The sequence below is a fragment of the Typopeltis vanoorti genome, chromosome 19, assembly GCF_054136105.1.
Source record: "Typopeltis vanoorti isolate ZY-2024b chromosome 19, IOZ_Tvanoo_1.0, whole genome shotgun sequence".
NCBI classification, from domain to species: Eukaryota; Metazoa; Arthropoda; class Arachnida; order Uropygi; family Thelyphonidae; genus Typopeltis; species Typopeltis vanoorti.
Window position 1 is genome coordinate 63,385,142 of NC_143567.1, and position 21,217 is coordinate 63,406,358.

The 21,217-nt window shown below is 35.0% G+C and overlaps 1 protein-coding gene across 3 annotated transcripts in view; it reads left to right on the top strand.

The window, feature by feature from the left end:
* The window catches only part of c12.2 (von Willebrand factor A domain-containing protein c12.2), a 550,347-nt gene that overhangs the window by 270,305 nt on the left and 258,825 nt on the right, over positions 1–21,217 (top strand). For all 3 annotated transcript variants that reach the window (XM_090409563.1, XM_090409565.1, XM_090409564.1), the window contains exons 20-23: positions 1,606–1,754; positions 8,735–8,810; positions 11,671–11,812; positions 16,845–16,961. In XM_090409563.1, the coding sequence (XP_090265689.1) occupies positions 1,606–1,754; positions 8,735–8,810; positions 11,671–11,812; positions 16,845–16,961 (484 nt within the window). The remainder of the gene's footprint in view (positions 1–1,605; positions 1,755–8,734; positions 8,811–11,670; positions 11,813–16,844; positions 16,962–21,217) is intronic.

Consider the following 21,217-nt stretch of genomic DNA (forward strand, 5'->3'; position numbering starts at 1 on the left):
GATCCGAAATACACTTCAATTCCGCATTCTCCCTACATTTTCTACACACATTCAATCCTTTATTATCATCTAACCACACTCCGACCGCACTCCGCAAAGCGTACATTTCACAGCTAGTACACTGACTCATTTCTTTTATGCTACCGTTCTTTGATAACAATGGCGAACCTTCATTACTGGCTGCCATTTTCCTTCTCACAGGTGCCATAGTTATCTGTAACGTGTTTTGTCAAATTATACGTTATAACACACCAAAAATAGACGCACTAAAATACGCAAGGCAAACAAAACAAAACTACACAATATTAAGTAATTTGTATCGATAACTGAAAACGATACTTATCTTATCTGGAGCTTGCACGAACATCTATCCTTTTCAAGACTTCTCATGATGGTAAGCAGTACCACTTTCATGCCAGATCAAGTGTCAAGAATTGGAAGACAGACTATTTTTACATCTGTAAAAAGTACATTAGCCCATTGTGGTTTGTCCAATTTTTATGGATACATGCTCTACATTGAGCTCTGTAAAGTGATGCTGACTTACAGGCCTTTGGGCATATAGGCATACTTGTTGCAGACATCTTGCCACAGTTTGTCAAGATATTTGTGTACCTGTGCTTGAATGGAACTGACTTACAAGCTGACTTGCTGTGGTGCATTTATTATGTTTTGCTATTATAACCAAAAATCTGTCTTCATGCTCCATGGCAGAGCAAGGGCAACCTCTTAATAAATGTCTGAAACACATTCTATTGATTTGAAACTCTGCTCAGAACCTGGATACAGTGCTCTGTGAGATTTCACTCTCTCTGGCAATATCAGTAATTCTGCGGCCGTCTTCAAGCTTTCCAATAATTCTTCCCCATGTGAAATCATCTAGATGATGTCTTTGAGGTATTCAAGACATCCAAGTTTGCAACTTTATTCCTTCACGAAAAGAGTTTTCTTCAAACATAGTTTCTTTAGCACAGAATTTTGTCTTTTATCCTGTTGAATGTGATTTGAAATTTTGACTTATATCTGCACCTGCTATCTACTCAAAATCATTGGTCATACAAATTGCCACAAACTGATTTGTCTGAATTTGTGGTTGTAATCTTCAGAAACAGTGTTCATCCTTAGGTTTTGAAAACCAGTGTATTTCTATAGGAATGAGGGTGGGGGAAGGAAATCAAAAGTTTCAGATTGGTCGTGGTATTAGAAGAGCCATAGAGACAATAAATGGTTACAAGCCTTGGTTGATTCTATGCACTCTTTACAGGCCATGTGTATTTTCTCTTAGTTATCTAGCGTTGACTATTAATTGACCCATATTTGTTTATATAAAAAAAAACTAAATTTATTTTTTTTGTTTCATAATAAGCCATTTTAATTCATTCATTATCTGCTATATACATAAATATAAAAACTGAAATATTTCCTTTATTACCTTTATTAAGTCAGGCCTTCAAAATGAATACATTATTTTTTATATTATAAATTTTCCGTGGTTTAAGTGAGATCATTTTTAACATAACTGAAATGATGATTATTAAGTGAATATTATATCATTTAGATTACTTACTGTAATTCATTACTTTTATTTTGATTTTTGATGCATAGCATGTTTCAATTTTGGAAGATATGATGAAGGATTTTCTACTTGGAGAACATTTATTATTAGTTGGCAATCAAGGTGTAGGTAAAAATAAAATTGTGGATCGCTTTTTACAACTGTTAAACCGACCTCGAGAGTACATTCAGCTACACAGGTAGGTTCATACTTCAGTTATCATTTAATGTGTCATCAAATTGTTAACTTACTTTACTTACTTATTTCTCTTTGCTCTATTGGGAGCATAAGGCCTCTACCACAGATCCTCATTTCACTCTGTTCTTAATTTGCATCCAGTTCTTTCCAGTCTTTCTAAGCTGTTCTTCTACTCCTCTCTGCTAGCTCATCTTTGATGTACTTTTCTTCCTCTTCCCTTGTAGATTCCACTCTAATGCTTGTTTGACTTTTTTTTTTTCAGATTTTCTTAGTACATGCCTAATCCCTGCCTAATCCCATCTCTGATTTCTCTGATTGATATCATACATTATTGGTTTTTGTTTAGTTTTTTGCCATAATTCTTTATTGAATATGTTTTTTGGCCATTTTATTTGTAGAATTTTGCTTAAACGTTTATTTACAAAACTAAGATGACTTAGTCGTCTTATTCACCAGAGTGAATTAGATGACTGATTAATAGCAAATTGAATAACAAATGTGCAGAATCAAACAAAGAAAGGGAATCAGGTTATTTATTTGCTGTCATGGTTGGATCAAAAGATTGGAAAAGGATAATATTTAATTTGTTCAGTTGTTATTTATAGATGGGAAATGTTTGGATATTTGTGGTGGAGATTTGATTTCAACTTTCAATAGGAAAATCTTTATAAGAATATTTGATTTGATAAATTATAATGGAAGATTAGATACAAGTGTAAGCTATATTAACTTTATACAGAACCTGCAATATCCAATGAACTACTTGTTCCAGCTGGCCAGTTATGTTTTAAGAATAGAAGATGACTGTATTCCTATGAAAATTTTAAATTATAACTTTACACTTTGACGCATTGAATTGGTGGCCATTATCCTGCCCAAATATTTCTCAAACTACTAGTCTATTTAAACTATTTTAAACTATCATACTGAATTTTTAATCATTTTTATTAACTGCTGCTCTCATCACTTCATTATCATTGGCAGACAGCTGGATATTCTCTCACGAATCATCCCCAAGTATCATTGATGTATGCAGCAGTGATCCAAATACAGAGTCCTGTGACATGCCACTGGTAACCTTTCTTCTCTTTGATTCATCTACTTCAACATATACTGTGTATTCTCTGTATGTTTGCTCACCTGTCAACCTCTTATCCATATCAACTTCATATCCATCTCCATTTGCTCCAACATATGCAATGGGGGTTCCATGCAGTGGCCTGTCAGATCCTTTTGCAAAGTCCAGCAGCATTGTAGTATAACCATTCCCTTAAGAAAATAAGAATGAGTAAATTACTAAGATAAGCCTTCCCGTCACAAAGATGTGTTGTTCTCCATAGACTACCATATTCTGTTTATTCATTCTTGGATTCTTCACTAACTAGCTTTTCTGATACTCCAGAGATACTAATTGGTCTATAATTTGCTACATCTGACTTGGAGCATCCTTTATGTAACAAGACCTCTCATTCTCTTTCCATTCATTTGGAATTGTGCCACTGCTGGGACTTGAACAGTCTTATTAGGAGTGCTGCTGTTTTTCTTGACTGTTCTTATAACACACAGACTGATATCATATCAAGCCTATGGCTGTATTCACGTTAAAATTTCTTAATATCCTAAACACCTTCTGTTCTTTAATAAATTTAGTTTAATCCTTTATCCAAGTGTGAGCAAACAAAGTTTGCGCCTGAAAGTATCTTCAGGACCGGGATAAGGTGGTACAACACTGGGAAACTCGTTGCAAAGATGGAGCAAGCTAACATCACTCCTATCTCAGTATCTCCCATAATGCAAAACACATCTCCTTGTGGATATGTATAATGTTATGCATTAAGGGAAGGGCCACTACCCAGACTAGTTTCGACCTTTATTGAGTTCTCTTCAGTGGGAGCCAGGCCCAAATGGAGATACCAGGCAGAAGCATTAGCAAGGTCATCTCTACCTATAGGAGTTGCCGAATGGTGTGCCACCTTTTTATTAAATTACTCTGGATTTAGAGAAAGATGTTGAAAGTTTATTTTTCACTTGGTTAGACTATAATAAATTGAGTTTAATCCTTTATTTTAGTGTGAGCAAACAAATTTTGTGCCTGAAAGTATTTTTAGGACTGGGGTGAGGTGATACAACACTGGGCAACTCATTGTAAAGGTGGGGTAAGCTAACATCACTCTTATCTCAGTATCTCCCATAATGCAAAACACATCTCCTTGCGGATATGTATAATGTTATGCATTAAGGGAAGAGCCACTACCCAGACTAGTTTCGACCTTTATTGAGTTCTCTTCAGTGGGAGCCAGGCCCAAGTGGAGATACCAGGCAGAAGCATTAGCAAGGTCATCTCTACCTATAGGAGTTGCCAAACGGTGTGCCACCTTTTAATTAAATTACTCTGGATTTAGAAAAAGATGTTGAAACCCCATTCCTGAAGATACTTTCAGGCGCAAACTTTGCTTGCTCACACTTGGATAAAGGATTAAACTAATTTTATTATAGTCTAACCAAGTGAAAAATAAACTTTCAACATCTTTTTCTAAATCCAGAGTAATTTAAAAAATAGGTGGCACACCGTTTGGCAACTCCTATAGGTAGAGATGACCTTGCTAATGCTTCTGCCTGGTATCTCCACTTGGGCCTGGCTCCCACTGAAGAGACCTCAATAAAGGTCAAAACTAGTCTCGGTAGTAGCCCTTCCCTTAATGCATAGCATTATACATGTCCATAAGGAGATATGCTTTGCATTATGGGGGATACTAAAACAAGTAATGGCGAGAGCTTGGTCTACATTTACCATGAGTTGTCTCAGTCCTGAAGATACTTCAGGTGCAAACTTCGTTTGCTTACACTTGAATCAAGGATTAAACTAAATTTATTATCAGATGAATTATTCAGTGATCATGCTGTGAATGTATATCATTCAGGTGGAAATAATGCAGTGACAGAGACTGATACAAGAACAGAAGGTTGAAAGTTTATTTTTCACTTGGGTAGACTATAATAAATTTAGTTTAATCCTTTATCCAAGTGTGAGCAAACAAAGTCTGCGCCTGAAAGTATCTTCAGAACTGGGGTAAGGCGGTGCAACTCATTGCAAAGGTGGAGCAAGCTAACAAGTGTGGTCTGAAACGTTCTTGGTCTTGACTATAGATGGCAACACTGTAGGCAAGGAATTTTTTTTTAAGTTGGTACATCTGACATAAGCATCCATGTGAAATTGCAAGTCATTCTATCAAGTAGTTTGTTTTATACAGCTGTCTGAAACAAAAGTGTTGTCTGTATCCCTTGAAATGGATAAAATTGAGTATTGTGCGGTTATAAAATTCTTTGTAAAAGAAGGTTTAAAGCCAAAAGAAATTCATTCAAAGTTCAAAAAAGTTTGTGGGCACTTCTCTCCTTCATTTTTAACAACTAAGAAATAGGCTGCCGAGTTTAAACATGGCCATACCTGCTTTGAAGATGATCCACGTGAAAGACTTCCAAAAAGTGTAACAACACAGAAATCATTGATCAAGTGCAAGATATGGTATTGGATGACTGGCGAGTCAAAGTGTGTGAAATTGCTGAGACTATAGGCATTTCAAAAGAACATGTAGGATATGTTTTGCATGAAGAATTGCAAATGAAAAAGCTTTGCGCAAGATGAGTACTGCACTTACTCACAGCAGATCAAAAACACTCGCATGAAAATGTCTGAACAATGCTTGGAGCGTTTTAACAAGAATAAAACTGATTTTGTGCATCGATTTATTACTGTGGATGAGACTTGGATTCACCATTACACACCAGAATCCAAACAGCAGTCAAAACAGTGGACAAAAGCCGTTTTAACAAGAATAAAACTGATTTTGTGCATCGATTTATTACTGTGGATGAGACTTGGATTCACCATTACACACCAGAATCCAAACAGCAGTCAAAACAGTGGACAAAAGTCGGTTCCATCAGCAGGAAAGGTCATGGCATCCGTGTTTTGGGATGCTAAAAGCATTTTGTTTATTAATTATCTTGAAAAGGCTAAAACAATAACTGGGTAATATTATTACAATCTTTTAACCAGACTAGACGAAAAAATTCTTGAGAAAAGACCCGGTTTGCAGAAGAAAAAAATCATCTTTCATCAGGACAATGCACCTTGCCCACAAAGGTGTTTTGGCAATGGGAAAATTAAGGGATCTGCACGATGAATTGTTGGAACATTCACTCTATTCTCCAGATTTGGCTCACTCTGACTTCTATCTCTTCCCAAAACTAAAACTCTTCCTTGCTGGTCAGCTTTTTTCTTCGAATCAAGAGTTGATTGCAGCTGCAGAGGGGTATTTTGCAGATCTTACTGAGAACCACTACAGGGACAGGATAATGGCACTGCAGCATCGCTGGAATAAATGTATTAGTCTTAAGGGAGACTGTGTTGAAAATAAAAATAATTTTAAAATTATAAATTCGTTTTTTCATTGTTATGCCAAGAACATTTCAGGCCACCCTCATATTTTGCTCTGTATTCTCTCAGAGCACAATCTGACTTACTTGACAGAAACTTTGAATATACTTTCTTGTTTTCTTTGATTTCCTCTTTAACTTCTTGAGTCCACCATGGAGTTCTGATTTTTCTTTCTTTGCAGACAACTTTACCACCTGCCTCTCTGTCTGAATCCATCATTGTTTTCTTCAGGGTCTACCATTGAATCTCCAAAGTTAGGATCTTGTTTTCAGGCTCTCATTTTTTCTTGAATAATATTTGTATATTTGAGTCTACAGTTCACATCTGATAGCTGCTCAACTCTGATTTTAAAACTTTCTTATGCAGTTTTCTTTTCAGTATAATATTCCATTTTATCCTGCTCAAGATTAAATGGTGATCACTATCAACAATCTGGAGAATTGAGAAAGATGCAAAATGCATCTTGCATCTTTCGCCATCTGAATTTGTGTGCATCCTTATTTTGGAACCTAGTATTAGTAATAATTAGTCCATATCCTGAATATAAATCCAACAGGTACTTACCATTATTATTAGCTTTGCTCTTTTCTCAAAATTTTACCAAAACATTTGTTTATATCTAGTAATCATTTCTTTCTTTGCTATTTAGATCTACAAGAATCAACTTAGAATGTTCCATTAAATTCTATCAGTTAGTTCAATATTCTGTTAAATCTTATTTAAATTAAGACCAAAATAATATTGTCATAATTTAAAGAATTCACAGGATATCTGTTGTCATAGTCATTTATCCATCAACCTGTCTGTCAGTATGGATATACATATTCTCCCTTGGTAAGCATTTTGGTGTCATGATCAAGTCCTTTTGAACAGCTTGGAATACTTTCAGAAGAAATATAAATGAGCCTCTATACCAGTTTGGTAAAGAATACCCTTTGGTAGGAATCCAGTCTACGATGGAAAGAACTTTTTTAAATAGTTTCAGGTGAAGGTGAGTTAGGCAAGTCTGGTAAGAAAGTGGTAGGCTTTCCTCCTTTTTTCATCTTGCAAGACAGATTGTTTGTCAGAAAATGTACACAGTTGACAGATACATGCAGATAGGTTTAACTGCATGGTCTAGGATCTATTAGGTTTCTAGAAAGCTAGGTAACTATTCTGCAACAGGCCATTGAGAGGAAGTAAGATATAACTAGATATAAGATTAATTAAGAAAAAATTAATTAATGAATTATTTTTGAAGAGTATAACTTTCATTTGTAATGCTGTTTAGGTAATAGAATTCAAACAGAATACTGAAAAGACATTCTAAGAATCAAAATTCTTAGAATTTTGATATCATTTAAATCATAAGAACATATATCAGAGAAAACAAACAAAAAATGAGTTAAAAAATGAATTCTAACTGAAAGGTGGAAACTAGTGAAGAAGATATTGCTGATGAAATAAGTACATTTAAGAAAGATATCCTCAAATTATAGCACAATCTGTGAAAGAATCAATGTGAGCAAATTTGTCATGGTTTATCAGGAAGTTATTGATGTGGTATGAGACCAAAACCAGTTTTGTATCAGCATTATAATGAATATTGTTGCTGATTTAGGAAATTGCTAAACCAAGACTTACCCTTAACAAATTCATTCTGGCTTGATAAAGAACCTTGTTTTCATCAACCTAATTTTGTGTATGTCCAAGATCTAATCAACTGTTCTAGCATCTTAACTGCTACTCAAGAAATACATGTTTTGTAATGCAGAATTTCTATTTTAACTTTGTAATGATACTGTCTTACTCGTTCTACTCCAGTGGGATTGTCCCTATTTCTATCCCTCATTAAGCAACCTAGACAAGAGTACTTTCACTTCTTTCATCTCAGTACTTTCTTTTATGGGCAAAGGAAATGGCTGCTAGTTTAACATGGTAAAGTGTAACATCATGCATGCACTTTGAGATGAAGAAATCACAAACTGTATACTTTATTGATGGATCTGAAGCCAGGAATTTGGGGATGATTGTGGACAGGGAGTTGAAGTTTAGGGAGATATGTATTGCAAAGGTGGCAACAATAGCATATCAGATTATGTGGTTGTTAACACATTGACTTTTAATAGGCTTCAATAAGGCCACATCTTGACTTCTGCATGCAGATCTAGTTGCTTGGATTTAATTGGGATGAAAAAACGGTGAAGAGGATCCAAAGGCAAATGATGAATATTATGATTGGCCTATGAATTTTTCTTAAGAAAAAAGATTGAAGGTCTATGGGCTTAAAAAATAAAAAACTTGTTGATAGAAAAAAAAGAGAGGACATAATAGATGCATTTAAATTATTAAACAGGATTGATACTTAATAGTTTTTTCCCAATATGTAGCAGAAAGGCAGAGAACAAGAGGGTTTTCAGTTTTCAAGTCTTTTCTTCTCCACAAATATTAAAAAAAAAAATAAATAATAATAAAAAAAAACATTTTCAGGCTTCAGATTTGAAGGCTAATCATAAATGCATATGAATAATGTTAGTATTCATTTATTAATTTATTAATTTCAGAGATACCTCTGTTCAAACTTTGACACTTCAACCAACTGTAAAAGATGGAAGAATTATATATGAAGATTCTCCTTTAGTAAGTTAATTTTACTGATATAATATTTTAAACATAATTAATTTACTTTGCCAGTAACATGAATTTATTAGTGTAGTGTAGTATCCAAAAATGTTTATCTAAATTATGTGTGTTTATGTGTGTGATGTCATCCCTTGAAAAAAATCTCAATTCAAATCTCATCCAGGATGTGAGGAGCATTTATAAGTGTTCTCATCAACTGAAAGTCTTTTGTAGAGATGGCAAGCTTTTTATCCTATAAAACAGACAAATAAAAATTAAATTAAATAAAAACAGTCATATTCAAAGTAGAAAAACTTGTGCTGGGTTTCCCACTCTTACCAAATTTATTTACTATCTATCTAGAAAAAATACCCAAAAATGGTGTGAATATCAACCATATTAAATATGCAGATGATATTATTCTTGCAGAATCTAAAGCACAGTTGGAAAAAAAAAATTTAAATGAAGTGTGCAAAACTTTTGGGATGAAAATCAATCTAAACAAAACTAAAACAATGAAAATAGGAAGAGATGAGGAAAAAATTTCAATGAACTTAGAAAACCATATATTTGAACAAGTAATGCAATGTTCATATCTTGACAATGTGATTACTTACAACCTCAATAACACAGAAACAGTAAAAGGCAGCCTTAACAAAGGAAGATTTAATATGAATAAATTAAACAAAAAATGGAAAAATTACAGAATTGCAAAAAGCCTTAAACTAAAACTTTATAAAACCATTATTATTTACCTATAGCAACATGTAGAGCCAAGACATGGAGACTCAATCAGAAAAAAATACAGAAAATTGGGCATTTGAGATGAAATGTTTAAGAAAAATAACACAAAACAATTGAGCAAGTCAAACACAAATTAAACTATGGAGAAGATATCATAGCTATAATTTTTAGACAGCAATTAGGATTGTTTGGACACTTCCAGAGTGTTCTTTCAGAGATTATCAAATATAGTTTTGAATGGAATTATTGGAGGAAGATGACCAAGATGCATACCAAAAAAGAACTTGACTACAGTTCTTGAAGGAAAGGTCACTGGTCAAACTGAACTCAATGCAAAGCAATCTGGTACTATGTCAAAAAAACGAAAATATATCCAGACATCGACATACGATGAATTGGATAAACTTGTTGCAGTATGGTTTGTTTCTACGAGAGCATCGGATATTCCCTTAGATGGTACTATACTCTGAGCGAAAGCCCTTGAATTTGCTCCAAGGTTGGGGATTAATGGTTTTACTGTGTCAAATGGATGGATTGATCATTTCAAGACTCGTTACAATATTGTGTATAATCAAGTGTGTGGAGAAAGTAATAGTATTTCAGGGAAATCTGTAAACCAGTGGAAACATGAACTAAAGACTATTATTCAGGACTACGAACCGAAAAATATTTGCAATGTTGATGAAACTTGATTCTTTTCTAACATTCTGCCAAGTAAAATGTGTTTTAAAGGAGAGGAGTGTCATGGTGTAAAACTCAGCAAGCAGAGGGTAACTGTTTTGCTCATGGTCAGTGCTGATGGATCAGAAAAATTACCTCCACTGGTAATTGGTAAATTTAAAAAGCCAAGGTGTTTTAAGAATGTGAAAAATCTGCCTACCAAGTATGATGCCAGCAGCATCTTCTCATCCAGCATGCATGCTCTGGATGGTAAAATGGGGGCAAATCACTGCAAAATACTACTACTGCGAGCTCAGAAACATTACGTTAGTGTTCTTTCCCCCTAATTGTACAAGTGAGCTTCAGCCATTAGATCTGGGCATCATCCATGTATTTAAATGGAAATATAGAAAAATGCTTGTTGAAAAAGCTGTGTTTATGCATGGTAATGGTATGGACCAAAAACAAATGACCATATCAATCCTTAATGGCATGCGTTATGTGGCCAAAGCATGGTTGCATGTTACTCCTGAAACCATATCCAACTGTTTCCGGAAGGCAGGAGTTACGTTTGTGGAAGAGGAGGAACAACTACAGGAGGATGAAGAAGATATGTCAGAGCCCAACAACTGGTATGTGATGAAAGAGTCTTCCTCATTTCAAGACTATTTGATGTTGATGTGATCACATCAACGGCAGCAAGTGTAGAAGACATCCTTTCCAACCACCTTGGTGAAGAAGAAGTGGTTGAAGAAGACTGTGATTGAGAACCTACCTTCCTTGCTAGTAAAGAAGCAATGGAAGCTATCTCTGTTTTTGAGGCGGCATATTGCAAGTGCATCAGGAGACGATGGGGCATTTAATGCCTTATATACTGTGGAGAGGCAGGCGGAACTTATAAGAGTGCCGAAAAAACAAAAACAATCAACAATTAAAGATTTTTTAAATAGATAAATATAAGTAATTGTAAATTAATTTATTTTCAGTTATTAAATTTTGTAATCTAGTATGTAGAGTCACATACTAGCAGTAAGTCATCTTTTAGCCTTTTTTAAAATTTTTTTTTTTTTTTACATTTTCTGCTATTTACACTTTCCTGCTATTTACACTTTTTTCCATCAGTCTTCAGGAAAGTGTAAAAAAGGGGTTTTACTGTATATATATTTATCATTGTACCATTTGCAATGTTATGCCATTCTTATGTATAGAATAACTCCTAACAAGTAATGGCAAATTAGAATATAGGACAGCATGAAATTTGTCCATATATTTTTGTCATTAACATGTTTATACTAGGATCTATCTTGTGTTGACTATTGTGAAATAATGCATGAGACACAGCTGTGGCATAAATGTATCAAAATAAAGTGACATTACTACTAATCACCCTTTCTAGATAAGTGATGTGTTTAATATCATTGATCATATAAATTTTCTTCTCATGTTAATAAAATGTAAATTATGGTTTTTTTAGGTAAGAGCTGTACAAAAAGGTTATGTCCTCGTGGTGGATGAAGCAGATAAAGCTCCTACACATGTTACTTGTGTATTAAAAGCCCTTGTTGAGTCAGGTGAAATGCTGCTTTCAGATGGACGACGCATTGTACATGCTTCAGGTTAGCCTTACAAATGGACATATCTGTGTGGGATTTTGCAAGGCTGCATAAACATTGTCTTTTGCTTTCCATTTTAATGCAGATATTTTTAAAATATATTTTTTCTATTGTTCTATTAACACAACCTCTATGGAGTCAGAGACTTATTGTTGAAGGCACACACTATTGCACACAGTGCTTATCCAACCGTGTCTACATTCACAACACATTCAGGCAATGCATTTCACTCACCAACCACTCTCCATGCAAAGAACCCTCTCCTCACTCCTTTGCTCGCACCCTCTTTATACAGTTTCCAGCAATGGCCTCTTGTTCTATGAAAAATCTCTTCCACATCAACCGATAACAACCTCTGACTAGCTTATATGTCTCAATCATATCCCCCCCCCCCCATCCTCCTATTCACAAGGCTTTGCAATTTACATTCTCTCAATCTATCCTCATAATCTGCATTCCAAAGACCACTGACAAACTTTGTGAATCTTTTCTGGAACCTTTCCAACATATCTTCATCAGCATGAAAACCTAGTGAAAATCTGTGCACAATAATCCATATGAGGCTTGATCAGGGTTTTATATAATGGCATCATAACCTCTTTATTTCTGCATGTCAGGGTCCTCTGCATCATTGCCATTATCTGATGTGATATCTTCACAACTTGTGCAATGTGGCCCCTGAATTTTAGGTCCTTGTCTGCCACCGCTCCTAGATCTCTCATTTCCTCTACCTCCTTTAAAGTTTCTCCACCAAGTGTATACTTTTACTTTTGATATGAAATTAAGAATTATCTATACATTAGCACAAGAAAAGTATAATTAATATACTGCCAGATATTTCAGTTTGAAAATAACAAACTATCATCAGTGACTAGACAGAAAACAGTTTTTACAAGGTAGAATACAAACAATCGATCATTCAAAAATAGAACGAGCCACGTGATATTACATTGTTAATCACAATATCATTTCACTGAAGCAAGGCAAACATAAGAGTGCAGAATAGTTATATGTATAAATTTGCAATGTCATACAAAAAACTTAATTTATAAAATCATACTCAAGATATTTTTAGACAGACAAAGTATCTAGAAGGATTTCATTAAAAAAATAAAAAATAAATAAATATAAATTTAAAAAATTATAATAAAATAAAAATAATTAATGTGTTATTCGGATCAAACTTTCCCATCTTTTTGACATAGATAGGCAGTCATTACTATTCAGGTTAGGGCGGTGAAGTAAGGCCTCAGCACTCTCTTTGAATAGGCATTCAAATTTATGCTGGCATCTGTGTAGAAGGCGAGTTTTGGACCAGAGAATGTTGTGGTTTATCTCTATTTCATGTTGTGCTAATCCAGACTTATTGGATTTATTGTGAAGAATATAAGATTGATGTTCTTGTATTCTTTTTTCTATAGAGCATCCAGTTTGTCCAACATAAGAAGGATTGCAGTCGCATGCAACTTAGTATACACCAGGAAGAGATACAGTTGAGCATTTATCTTTAGACGAGGAGAAATAGGTGGATATCTTTTAATAGAAATATAAGTAGCTGTTAGATCATATTTCTTTAAAATTCTTGAAATTGGTTCTGAAATTCCAGAGATATGTGGGATTGGATCTTGATGTATTGATTCTTTGTTGTTTTGGTTTGGCTTGTAGGAGTTGAACACGTTGTGTAGTTCATTTGGAGAAGCCATTTTAATTTCATGTATTGTTTGATAATCAGGTAGAAAGTTCTTTCTGTAAATGATGGGGAGTTGAATAATTAGTTCTAACTCGTTGAATTAAACATTTGATGATTCCTGTCTTTTGAGAAGGATGATGTGCAGATTGTTTGAGAATGTAATGTCTAGTAAAAGTTGGTTTTCTGTAGACATGTTGTTAAATTACCTGATAGTGAGCAGACGAGAATGATGTCTAAAACAGATAATTTGTTGTCTTTTTCAATTTCCATGGTGAATTTGATATGAGGGTGTAGAATATGATTTTGGCTAAAAAGGAAGGTAGGGAATCTCTGTTGTGAGGCCACACTGCAAAAATGTCATCTATATATCTAACCCAAAATGAAGGTTGAGGGTATATAGATGAAAAAAGGATGTCTTCTAAATGCTCCAAATAAAAGTTAGCTAGAGCAGGGGAAAGTGGACTTCCCATGACAGTTCCTTCTGCTTGGTTGTAGAATTTGTTTTGACACAAGAAATATCCGGAGTGCATTACGAATCAAAATAATTTTACGATATCATGTGGGAAGATGTTTACTAAGTAGTTGTAAAGTTTCTTTGAGAGGTACATTTGGAAATAAAGATTCTACACTGAAGCTCACCATAAGATCAGTAGGTTGTAAGGAGACATTTTTTAATTTGTTTAAGAAATCCAAAGAGTTTTTTTAGAAAAGAGCTAGATTTGTCTATATGTGATTTCAATAAGTTTGCCAAATATTTGGCTATGCAGTAAGTAGGTGAATCAATACAGTCTACAATAGGATGGAGAGGAATATCTGTCTTGTGAATTTTTAGTAGACCATAAAACCTAGGAAGTCATCTTGCAAAATGAGTTTTTAACCTTTCTATGGCATCTGCATCTAAACTTATAACTTCATCTAGAAGGGAATTTAGTGTCCTCGATTGTCTGTTAGTGGGGTCATGATCCAGTTCTTGATATGTTGAGTGATCTCATAGTAAAAGAGAAATTTTTCTTTTGTAATTTGAAGAAGCCATAATTACTGTAGCTTTTCCCTTGTCTGCTTTGATGATACAAGGTAACTGTTGCTTCTTAGGGAATGTAGAGCTTTCTTTTCAGATGAAGGAGGCTTGGCTTTAAGTAGGGTGGATGCAACCTATTCTAGGCATAGAGTATTAGCTTGAAATATGACTTACAGTTGATGACTGTACACAGCAACAAATGAAGAGGCCATAAAATATCCATGATATAGTGTTGAAAAACCACAAATTAAAGTGCACAATATTGATAAGTCTATGAGCATATCAAATCAATGGGTGCACCATTATCCTAACTCAAGAATTGGGTGTATCAGAGGTGTCCATAAGATGGGTTGCTGTGTTGTTAATACCAGCACAAAAACATTTGATGTCAAATTTCAAAGAGTGTTTGGATCATTCTGCAAAGTAGATCCAAAAACCATTCATTATTTCATTAGGAGTTTTTGACTGCTCATGAGGCTTGGCCCCACCATTACAAACCAGAAATAAAAGAAAACTCAAAACATTGGAAACAGTTCCATTTGCTAGCAAAGTCATAGCATCGGTCCTCTGGGTTTCCAAGGGAATAATAATGATTGATTGCTTTCCAAAGGGCCAAACTGTAAATGGAGAGTGCTGCAGTAACCTTCTATAACCTTCCTGAAAAAATTCATGAAAAAAAAGATCAGCATTGGCCAAAAAAAAGGTGCTATTTCACCACAACAGTGCACCAGCTTGCACATGTCTGCAATTGCAGTGGCCAGTCTTTATAAGTAACTTAGCTTAAAACCCTTCCTCATATTTGCCCAATATGACTCTTTCAGACTTCTTGCTGTTCCCAAAACTCAAAAATTTTTTATCCAAAAAGAAATTTTTGTTTCAAGAAGAAGATCATCAGAAGAAGGCGTTTTTGTATATCTTGATGAATCAGTTTATAAGGATGATATAACTGTATTGCAGCACTGTTGTACCAAGTGCAATAGTCTAAAAAGAGATTGTGTTGAAAAATAAAAATGAATTCAAAGTAATTTATAATTTAATAAATTTAGTTTAATTCTTTATCCAAGTGTTAGCAAACAAAGTTTGCACCTGAAGATACTTCAAGACTGAGGCAACTCGGTGCAAAGGTGGACCAAGCGTTCATCACTCCTGTCTCAGTATCTCCCATAATGCAAAGCACATCTCCTTGCAGATATGTATAATGGTATGCATTAAGGGAAGGGCCACTACCCAGACTGGTTTCGACCTTTATTGAGGTCTCATCAGTGGAAGCCATGCCCAGAGTGGAGATATCAAGGCAGAAGCAATGGAGAGGTCATTTTTACTTATACGAATTGCCAAAAGGTGTACCACCTTATTATTAAATTATTCTGGATTCAGAGAAAAATGTTGAAAGTTTAAAGTTCCTATGTCAGGCCATGAACTTTTCAGATATGTCTCTTGCATATATAAATCCAAGCAACCTGGTAGCATTTAATTATTAAGTATTTATCCATGGATCCTCAAGAATCATTGTAGGAAGTCCTCTTTGAAAGAGGGAATAATTAGTTCATAACTACACTCATGAGCCAAAACATTTTGATGTCTATCTAGTTAATCCTCCTTTGGACAAGATAATTGCTTGCACGCCTCTTAGCATTGACTTCATTTAAAAAAGGAAGATATCCTGAGATATTCTGGATTAACTAGACAGAAACTTTCCTGGAGGACATTAACTGAGTGAGACACTGCTGTTGACTGGGATGCTGTGGTTATCTCATAAATATTTGATGTGATTCAAACCAAGAGAATTAGATAGCAGGGCAGCACACAGAATGTTTGGATATGCTCTTTGAACTATTCTTCCACAATGTGAGCTTTGTGATATGGGCATTGTCTTGCTGGAAGAGCCCAGATCCATCTAGCCATATTATCACCTGTAGGGCTATTGCCCTACAGGTGATAATATGGCTATTGTCTTACAGCCAACCAGATGGCCTGGTTGTTCAGAAACAGGTTGGGTGGTCATAACATTTTGGATTAATGAGTCTATATTATATTAATGATATATTGGATAAGTATATCACATCTTATAAATATTATAAATAATAGAGTTATAAATATTGTTTATAAATATTATAATTAATGGAAATATGAGATAGAAAAACTTTATCGCTCAATTGCTGATTTAAAATTGCCGATAAACACAGCGTGCATATCCTTTCAATAATATTTAAATGAAAAAATGTTTCTGCATATATTGTGTAGATTGCACACTTCATGTAGCACAACCTTATTCTTATACAATTTAAAAAAAAAAAATTTTTTTTTCTTTCACATTATCATTGTAGATGCTGGTTGTGAGACAAGAAAGAACATATTAATAATGCATCCAGAATTTCGAATGATTGTACTTGCAAATCGACCTGGATTTCCCTTTCTTGGAAATGATTTCTTTGCAGCTCTTGGTCAGTATTTTCTTCACTGTTATTTAATTAAACTTGTTGTTTAAGAGATGCTTATGCCATGAGAAGTTTCTTTAAATTAACATGAAAAACATAAAGACTTAATACGATTTATTTAAGGACATATATTTCAACCTGAATATTACAGGTCATAATTAGTTAATTACAAAGTAGAATGTAAACAATGGATTGATTTGAAAAAGTAAGCACCACAGCTCTTACTTTTTCAAATAAATCCATTTGCATTCTACTTTGTAATTAACTATTGTTACCACTAATGATGGCCTATAATATTCAGGTTGAAATATATGTCCTTAAATAAATCAAATTACTTATTTCTTGTGTTTTTCATGTTAATTTAAGGACATCATTAAACTTTAAATTTTAATTAACCCAAACTATTGCATTCATTTTAGAAATATAATCAAAATTAACCTCTTCAACACATATCATCTCTAATAGAAATAATTCATTGAATAAGATAATTCTCAACAACACATTGTAGGCATTTTCTTTATTAATGAACAGTATATGAAACTATTTTACATTTCCACATATCTCAGAGAAGTAATGAATGTACTTTTCATGTTGTAACAGAAAACCTTGATGTCTCCTTACATAAATACTATTTAACTGTGAATAGGATCTTTCCATAGTGGCTACCAAGCTTCTATTGAATCCAGACAGTGGAGCTGAATAATGCAGTAATGTTAAATCCAGTGACATCATAAAGAAACAGTAATGTTTTGGCTGAATGTGGCTTTTTTTAAATAATTTTTATAGAAAAAAATCAGTTTTCATTTTTTTCCTGTTGAAATATATGAATTCAGAATATATGAGTATTTTTCACAAAACAGGAATACAGAACAAAGACCATCTTTGGAATCATTTTGAAAGAATTTCAGAAGTTTTCATGATGGTCTTGTTTTTACAAAAACACACTTACATGTTGTACTTTTAACTGTGTTTTTGAATAAGGGCAGTTGACTTACTGTATGCTTACTCTGCTTTCTCTATATGTTGCTTTTTATTGTAGTATTTTTAAAAGACTTACCATTCTGACATGGTTCATTCCTTATTGGGATTGATATAAATGTAGGAGGTTGCTGATGAGATGCTGAGGCTGATTCCATGAATAGTTTGTTATAGTTTCATGAATAGTCCATGAATAATGATCATCCATGGAGATTCCTTCGCATGCAAGGCCTGCCATTACGGCAAACTGAAGCTAAAGTTATCCAGACAACTTAACCGTCTGGCATTCCTAAAATGCTGCTGGGATAATCAAGTCATCCCTAACTGTGTAAAATTTAAACACTGCTTCGTCTCACAGAAAGCTCTCCATATCTACAACTGGGCGAGCCAGGCTTTACTTCGGGAGCAAATTACCGCTATACGTGGTTCCCTAGCCGACATAAACAGAGCTATTTTAACGCTAGAAAATGAGCTTTCACATATGCTTAATCATGAGCTTTGGTCAGTCCTACATGACGTCTCGTGTACCGCAGCTAATAAAGAATTCGAATGAATACAGAACCGACATATCAACAAGCTTGAAATTAATAAAGAACTCAGTGTCCAAACCTAAACTACAAACCAACACTTTAGTTAACCTTTCTTCAGTTATCTTGAAGCCTGAAGCACTCAACGCTCTGTCACGTGGTCACAACTTTGCCATTGCTCCTAAGAAATTACCGGCTGAGGAATTAATGATCCAAATTGAACGCGGGATTCGCCAACTGCCTAACCACATCGCCAACGATATCAGATTGGATGTAGCCTGTGTTCTCAACAAAGCAAAACCTCCAAAATCCAACATATCCAGTAGTGAATACAAGGCACTACAAGAATTGAAAAGAAACAAAAAAATAGTGATCAACAAAGCGGATAAGGGAAACGCCACTGTGGTACTTAATCTTAAAGATTACACAGGTAAGCTCAAGGCTTTACTATTAGATCGATCCACTTTCCTCCCCATTGAATACAATCCCACCAACTCTCAAATTAGAAAACTCCATAGGCTTCTTAAGAAGGTCACTTCTTGGCCTGTGGAGATTACCAACAGACTGAAACCCTATAACTCTAGATCCTCCCCCCCCCCCTGCATATATGGGCTCCCAAAAATACATAAAGAAAATGTGCCATTATGTCCCATAGTGGATGTCATTGATTCCCCCACTTACAAACTAGCCAAGCATTTAGCCAAAGCGCTCTCACACTATACTGGCATATAAAAATTACACCATCACACATAAAAAACTCAGCCCACTTCAAACCAATATAGAAACCCTTACACTCCAACATAATGGTCAGTTTTGATGTCTCCTCCCTATTCATGAATGTCTCCCTCAAAGAAACCTTAGATCTAATCCAAGCTAAATTTCCTCCTGATATCTCAGCCCTATTTCAGTTTACAATGAGCTCAGGCTATTTCGTTTGGCAGGAAAAATTCTACAAACAGATAGAGGGGACAGCCATGGGTTCACCACTTTCCCCACCCTTGGCCAACTTCTTTATGTAGACTTTTGAAGAGAAAGCCTTAAACTCAGGTCCACAAAAACCTACCATATGGCTTCGCTACGTTGATGATGTGTTCGCTATTTGGCCACATGGCCCAGATTCACTCCTCTCCTTCCTAACACACTTAAACAACCAACACCCCAGAATCAAGTTCACCCTGGAAAAAAGAGGAAAACAATAACCTCCCCTTCCTAGACACACTAGTCACCTGCCAACCTGATGGAACCTTGGTTTTCTCAGTTTATAAAAAACCCACCCATACAGGCAGATACATTCACCAATAATCCCATCACCCACCCCCCTCACAAAAAATGGAGTTATTAAGACACTATTCAACAGGGCAAAAATAATCTGTTCAAATGATCAAGCCCTAACCACTGAACTAAATCACATCCGTGACACTTTCTCAGCCAATGGCTACCCACCCAAAAGAATCCAAAAAATACTTAACCCAGTTATCCACAACCCACCATCCCCTCCCCTTCCCTTCACAAAAAAGATTACTCTAAATCCATCACCATTCCCTACATCTGAGGCACCTCAGAAAAAATCAACAAAATCTTAAAAAAACATGACTTGACCACGTTACAGACCACATAGAAAATTGGCATCCCTTATCCGCATCCCTTATTCTGATATTTGTGGTCCGGCCAAACAGGCAGGACAGCAAATATCAGAATCTCAGAACACAAGGATTACATCAGATTTCACCAGTACAGACACTCTGGGCTTGCAGACCACGCTCTGGATACTCGCCACAGAATAAGATGGAAGAAAGCCACAGTAATACACCGCAACAAGTTCAAATATGAAAGACTATTCATGGAATCAGCCTCAGCCCTTAGGAACATGCCAAACCTCAACAAATTTGGATGCATGAGACTGCCCCAAATTTGGGAAACATTTATCAGAAGAACTTCAGCCCAAAGGCCAAGAACTACCAATATAGCCCACCAGGGGGCACCATCAGGACTTTAGGAAAACATTAGCTTTCTAGCTTCAGTTCTCATTTGCTGTTATGTAGTACTTGTGTGCACATGTCTTTGTATTAAGTTCTCAAGAAGATGGCAATGTGACGTTTGCCGAAATATCGGAAAGTATATATTAAAATTTATTTAATTTATATTTCTAGTGCACGCTGTCAATTCCTTAATTATTAGTTATTATTTTGTCATACTTCTTATGGTCTTGAGTGTTTTCTGTCTCTCTCTCTAGTGCAACATCTAATATGTGAATTGGTAACTTTCCCAAATAGATCACTGTCCATAGATATCTGAGTATTATGGAGTAAATTGAATTAACATAAAGTACAACAAATTTTCTCATAGGATAAAGTGGATGACACTCTCCTTATACAACTTCTAGGAATGGGCTCTTGTTCCACCCCAGTTTTTCTAGTTAATGAAAAATTGCATCAGCATTAATTTTGAACAAACCATTCCCAACTCATATGTCTCCATCATATCGTCTCTCTCTCTCTCTCTCTTTCTGTCCACCCTCATCTTTACATGTGAAACAAACTTTTACATGTAAAGATAAGGACGTCATTTTTCCTCTTTACAAGGCCTTGATAGTTTCTGGTTTCTGGTGCAATTCTGATACAGTAAAGAATACAAAGGAGAGTGTCAAAAATGATATGAGGATTGTGGGATACTGATTATGAAGACAGATTGAGAATTTGTAGACTGCGGACACTAAAACAGTAGAAAGAGAGGTGATATGATGAGACTTACATAGTT